A 6,316-nucleotide genomic window follows, 5' to 3' on the forward strand; every position below is an offset into this window, starting at 1 on the left:
CTCACGTTTTTTCACATACACAAGCCAACTTTCTTGGTGCCCTGGTTGTCTAAATTCATACCATTTGGACAACAAAATGAAAACGTCTTGGGCGTGTGCAAAGAAAGCATACTTTCTTTTATTGGGTTTACTCGTGTCTTATCTTCTGTTCTTTAGATGAAGAAGAGTTGTGTTTTGCTGCTGCGTTGTGTTTTGCGGTTCTGCGCCTTGTCGAGAACGGTCGAGGGGTTTTTTCATGGGTGGTGCACGGGTCGGCGACAGACCGGGAGAACCGAGTTTCGACCTACCTGGCAATAAATCTGATTCGGATTCTGAAATCTGCAAATGAACGTAGATACTTTTTTTACGTACCCACACAGTCCTTCCCGTCAGCGGTGGAGGTGAAGCCCTGGTGACACGCACACAGGTAGGTTCCCTGCAGGTTCTGACAGAAGGCGTGTTCCCCGCATACCGTCTGATTGGCACACTCATCGATGTCTGAGGGAGACAGGAGGAGAGGTGAGCCACTTCCTTTGTCTCTTTCACAATAAAATCACTTCAGGAGAATCGTTTCGTGTGTGTGAAGGGTTGTGATGTGCCGTCAGACTCACCGACACAGCTGCCTGTCGGTGTGACCTGGTAGCCCGGCTCACAGGAAGTGAAGCAGCGGTAAGAGCCAATCGTATTCTCACACCGCTGTGAGCCGCACACTGACCCGCCGGACGAGACGCACTCATCAACATCTGTAAGATAGAGAGAGAGAGAGAGAGAGAGAGAGAGAGAGAATTGTAGTGTTTAAAAGTTCTGCTAACACGTCACGGGAGTTTATACACTAATAATAATCAGGAAATTTTACAGATTAGAGCTTTAATACTGTGTTTTTAGGGTTACAATTAGTTGTTAGGGAGTGTGTGTGTGTGTGTATGTGTGTGTGTGTGTGTGTGTGTGTGTACCGAGGCAGGCGGTCTTTTCGGGGTTGGTGGTGAAGCCGGTTTGACATTGGCACTGGAAGGAGCCTTCAGTGTTCACACAGCGACCGTCCACACACACACTTGGCTTCACACACTCGTCCACATCTACACACACACAAACACACACATACATATGTCGTCGTCATGAGGACGGGCCAAAGATGACATCACCATTACATCAGCTGTATAAGCAGGACCAGAGGAGACCTGAGCTGTGAACAACATGAGGTCTGTTTCCATCGACAGTCACGTCTGTCTGCAAACACTCAACATACAGAACACGGATCAGCGCACGTTACTGACTGAAGACACGTCTTCCATTTTAAACTTTACAGTATTATGTTCACAGAGTCTGTTTAGATTTCCTGGTGGAGTACAGTTCAAGTCCAAATGAAAATGTTTAAATAGACATTACACAGACTTTCATTTATTTCCTGGAAACTTACCCAAATGTTTTTCTATAATTTGTCTTGTTGAGGACAGTTTGACAACTAGAAATAAGGTATGGAGGTGTTTTAATTGCCGGTTTTGGCTCCTGACACCACAGGGCTAAGTTGGCTAACATTACTGTTAGCGACAGTTAGCTTCTTTTAGCAACAAGTCCATCTGGAAACTCCCATAAATCACCTCGGTACCGCTGTCGTCAAACTGTCCTCTGTCTGTCTCTGAGGTTTGTGTTCACTGGGAGGCTGCTGAGCCCCGTTCAGGGCAGCCGGAGGACGTCAGAGGGAAAACCAGACAATATTCTCTGCATTAAATATGATCCAGTTTCACCCAAATCACTGATAAAGTTGTGTGTTTGTACAGTAATCAGTGAGCTCCGCTAACTAACTAATGAATCTTCACCCTGCGTCGCTAAAAGTTGAACATTGATTGACGGGTGAATGTCAGGATATTATTGGTTGGAATCAGTTAGTTCTTGCTGACGTAAGCACGTGTCACATTTTAGTTTTACAGGAAGACACAATGATTGGATTTTAATGTAAAAATACAAAGAAACTGAGTTTTTGTGACATATTTTAGCACAAATTGTTAATTATGTGAACAATATAACTGAGGATGTGATCTTAAAGGGTTCAGTTGTCATTTCACCTGGACTTTAGTAATCTATTTCTTTATTTTTTATTCAGTGTTCGCAGCATCTTTTCACGCACAACAATTTGTTTCCTCCACATTTTCAGTGACTAACCACTGACATAAAACTCAGCTTTGTCCAAAATGGAGATACAGCCTTTGTCCCCAATTAACTGGTCTTTAGTCTGTGTCCCTAAATATAGCCTAAGTCAGACTCACACACATACGCTTTTTCATCGTGAACAGCCTAATTCAACCCCTTACCTTAACCCTGGATAAACATCTTACCCTTAACCCTAACCAGGACCTTAGAAAGACTGCTGGTCCCGACAAGATCAACGTGTAAAACACATAATGTCCCCAACAGGTAACAAAAATGTGCACAAACAGACAGACTCACCGAGGCAGGCGGTCCTGTTGTCGCTCAGTGTAAATCCCTGAGAACACACACATGTGTAGGATCCCACTGTGTTCATACACTCTCCTCTGGGGAAACAGAAATCTCCCTCCAAACACTCGTTAATGTCTGAGCGCGCACACACACACACACACACACACACACACAGTTAACAGACAAACTTTAGATCAATAGTAAAATGTATTTCTCTGCAGTAAGTCGTCAGTGTTGATATTATTCACGTTAATGGTAGAGCTGCCCTCGAATAAACATTTTCTTAGTCGACTAGTTGTTTCATGTTTGAGTGGTTGTTCAACACAGAATAAATAACTTCCAACTTCACTGAAACTAATGCTGACTGATCAATATGATGGATGATGGATAACGTTAACAGACTGACGAAATGTGACTCTTCTCAGCGACTAATGATTAAGTCGACTATTAGGTTGACAGCCCTAGTTACTGTAGACAGTGAACTCACCTCTGCACTGTCTCCCCAGGCCGGTGGTTCGATACCCGGGCCGACAGTCACACCTGAAGGAGCCGACCGTGTTCACACACACACGCTCTGCCTCGCACGCCCCGACACTCGCACACTCGTCTATATCTGCAGGAGAGAGAGAGAGAGAAAGAGTGTGTGTGTGTGTGTGTTGTATGTGTGTGTGTGTGCGTGTGTCGTGTGTGATGGGGCGTTACCTCGAGCAGGTACTCCTGGCTGCTGTATCCGGCCCTGACAGGGACCACAGCGGTAGCGCCAAAAATAGTAGTCACACACTGCCTGACCAGGACACTGAGAGAGCATGCACACACTCGCCACATCTGACACAAACACACACCGAACACACCACACAATCGTGAATAACTTGATATAGCAAATCACTGGATATTGAAACTTGAAGGCTGTGGACAAGACAGGGATGGATGCTTTCACTGAATTCTCACAATATTGTAGTCAAACAAATAAAAGGCTTGGAGATTGAAAAGACGTTGACATTGAAAAGAGTTTCACTAGCCGTGTTACATCATCAAAAGGCTGGATGCTCCCCCTCCTCATTCTTCTCATTCCACTGAGCAGGTTAGAGGATTCTTTGTATAACTTACAGCAAGAATCTGAGGATCTCTTTCATATCCAAAAATAGCTGAAATATGGGGGTCAGCAACCTTTACTATATAAATCTGTCTCGAGCCGCAAAACATATTTTGAGCTTTATGATTCTAATTTCTCACTGCAGATCAAACATGAAAGTGAAAGCTAACAAATCTGACCGTGCACTTTTAAATTCTTCATTTTCCTCCGAGTTGTTTCTTTTTTTGTTTGGATTAAGTGAGAGAGACTCAACACTAGCAGCCACCAGTACTGAGGAGGACAGGCATCAGGTCTGGATGTCACACAGGACGTATTAGTTACCAAAATGTATTTTATTTGATGTGTAATGGCAGCACAGAGGATAGATTGTTCAACCAATTTTGTTGTAACATCTGTGACAATGACAATAAAGAAATTCAGATTCTGAGCAAAAGTTGGAGAATGTGAAATGAAAATGTTAAAAAATTATTAATTTCCATATCATCTTTTGCCACAGGGAGCCACAGAAGAGGGGCTCCAGAACAGCAGGTTTCCTACAGCTGCCCTGATGTAATTAATATTCAATCAATCAATCAATCTCAACGATCAGAATGTGCACCATTATTTTTATTACAATGTGATTTTGATGTTGAAAATTGTTCCTGATGGTGGCGCTAGAGACAAAATATCATCAGGATTCATCCTCTGGGAAGCATGAAAGTCTGCAGCAAATATAACAGCAATCTGATCGCTGGTTATTGATATATTTGGACCAAAATCAGGAAGTATATCTGTGTGTGTGTGTGTGTGTGTGTGTGTGTGTGTGTACCTGCACACAGTCCGTTCACACTGCGGTATCCCTGCTGACAGTCCACACAGCTGTAAGATCCTTCGGTGTTTACACACTGCTGACCAGGACAACGCTCACCGTCCTCGCACTCATTCACATCTATAGAGAGAGAGTGTATCAGTGTGTGTGTGTGTATCGGTGTGTGTGTGTGTGTGTGTGTGTGTGTGTGTACCTGTACACTGTCTGTTGATGAGTGTGTATCCAGGTCGACAGGACATACAGCGGTACGATCCCACAGAGTTCACACACTGCTGACCGGGACACTGAGACGGCTCTGCACACTCGTCTACATCTGAACACACACGATGATCCCGCTCTCATGTCGGAACAGTATATGTGTATATATGCTAGTTAGCTTAGCTTAGCATACAGACTTGAAACGGGTGGAAACAGTTAGTCTGGCTATGTCCAAACATAACAAAATTGGCCCACCAGCAGCTGTGAAGGTGGGAAGTACGAATACTTCATTACTGTACTGAGGTATCTGTTCTTTATGCTTGAATACACTTTAAAAAAACGGCTTGTTACTTTAGTTTTAATGCACTTAAAGGAATTATCGATTTTATTTGTGTATTTTTTTGCACAATTGCATGCCTTCCCAACAAAAAGACTGGTGTGTATCAGACGTGACAGATGTAACATTACCAAAAACAACATAAAAGACGAAACTATTTGAAGCTAAAAAAGCCGGTATAAAGAGAAACCAAGAGAGTTCTTTTTATTTTAATACTGTTTTTAGAGCCCGTCCTTCAACTTTTATACAAGTCTTTGTACTTCTACTGGAGTAAAGAACGTGTGTACTTTTACCACCTTTACTGTGAAGATCACTCTTAAATAACATGTAATATATTGTTTTAAAATGACAATTCACTCTTTACATTGCCGTATCTTCTGTGTTACCTGTACAGGTGTTGTTCTGGAGCTTGTAACCATGGCGGCAGACACAGCGGTAGCTTCCAGGTGTGTTTTCACAGCGACCGTTGGAGCAGGGAACCTGGCGGCACTCATCAATGTCTGCAGACGACCACAACAACATATCAAGGAGCCTCAGTGAAGCATGAATCAGTTGATCATTTCTTAAGATAACGTTGTGTGTGTTGTATTTGAACCTTGCGGGCGTTACTGTGTGCTAATATATGAGATTATAACAATTTATTTCATCATAATCAGATGAAATGCATCATTTAATAGGAATCTGACATTTTGAAAAGTTGTATTCTTTTTCTATTTTCAGCCAAGAATCACAACTATACAGGAACTCTGGTTTAAGAGGATTTTGTTGAGATTAATTTAAGTGTAAATAACTTTATGGCAGAGGTCTGTAAATTAGCTTCTTCTAAAGTTGTTGATTGGAGCAGGTAACAACAGAACAACAAAGTAAATATGATTTTGATGATTAAAACTGGGCAAAAAGTTATTTAAGCAGTTAAAATGGGTTATGCATCTCCATATAACCATATCAACAGTATTGCCATGATTAAATTTCAACTAGAGCTGCACCAATAGTCGATTAAATGTGTGGCATTATTTTATACCTAAAGATGTGGTCAGATAATGTCCTGTAACTTCACTTTAATTCAAACTGAAATGTAGAAGTCATCTTGTCTCTTTGTCTCTGGGTGACTGTCACAACATAAACGCAGTGGACAGCCAGGTGTGTTTACCTGTGCAGAGCCTGTTGAGCAGTCTGTATCCAGGCTGACAGGAGACACAGCGGTACGAGCCCTGACTGTTGATGCACTCCTGACCGGGACACTGCAGAGGGTCCTCACACTCATCCACGTCTGAAACACACAGTGTTTACATAAATTCAGACTATAAGACTTTGAAAAATCTCATTTTACATAATATTTGTCTCAGAATGGTGAAAGAAAAACAAAAACTTTACTTCAGTAATAGCATTTATACAACAGGTAATAGCTAAACATACTAGTCTGGTGGAGAGTGATAGTGATATCACAGCTGTTTGTGGTTAAACT

The 6,316-nt window shown here is 42.2% G+C and overlaps 1 protein-coding gene and 1 long non-coding RNA gene across 2 annotated transcripts in view; both read right to left on the reverse strand.

The window, feature by feature from the left end:
- The window catches only part of LOC118341424 (latent-transforming growth factor beta-binding protein 4-like), an 8,708-nt gene extending 2,581 nt beyond the window's left edge, over nucleotides 1-6,127 (reverse strand). Inside the window, exons 1-7 of the mRNA XM_035679665.1 lie at nucleotides 6,002-6,127; nucleotides 5,238-5,351; nucleotides 4,510-4,629; nucleotides 4,317-4,436; nucleotides 933-1,055; nucleotides 591-722; nucleotides 352-477 (exon numbers count right to left, since the gene is read on the reverse strand). Of these exons, the coding sequence (XP_035535558.1) occupies nucleotides 352-477; nucleotides 591-722; nucleotides 933-1,055; nucleotides 4,317-4,436; nucleotides 4,510-4,555 (547 nt within the window). The 5' untranslated portion in view covers nucleotides 4,556-4,629; nucleotides 5,238-5,351; nucleotides 6,002-6,127. The remainder of the gene's footprint in view (nucleotides 1-351; nucleotides 478-590; nucleotides 723-932; nucleotides 1,056-4,316; nucleotides 4,437-4,509; nucleotides 4,630-5,237; nucleotides 5,352-6,001) is intronic.
- Nucleotides 1,073-3,038, reverse strand: LOC118341617. Its single transcript, XR_004797441.1, has 3 exons — nucleotides 2,903-3,038; nucleotides 2,425-2,550; nucleotides 1,073-1,206 (listed from the first exon to the last, which is right to left on the reverse strand). It is a non-coding gene; the product is annotated as an uncharacterized LOC118341617 (long non-coding RNA).
- Nucleotides 6,128-6,316: the final 189 nt, after the last annotated feature.

The sequence above is a fragment of the Morone saxatilis genome, unplaced genomic scaffold (assembly GCF_004916995.1).
Source record: "Morone saxatilis isolate NCDOM2014 unplaced genomic scaffold, NCSU_SB_2.0 Contig8, whole genome shotgun sequence".
In the NCBI taxonomy this organism is placed as follows: domain Eukaryota; kingdom Metazoa; phylum Chordata; class Actinopteri; family Moronidae; genus Morone; species Morone saxatilis.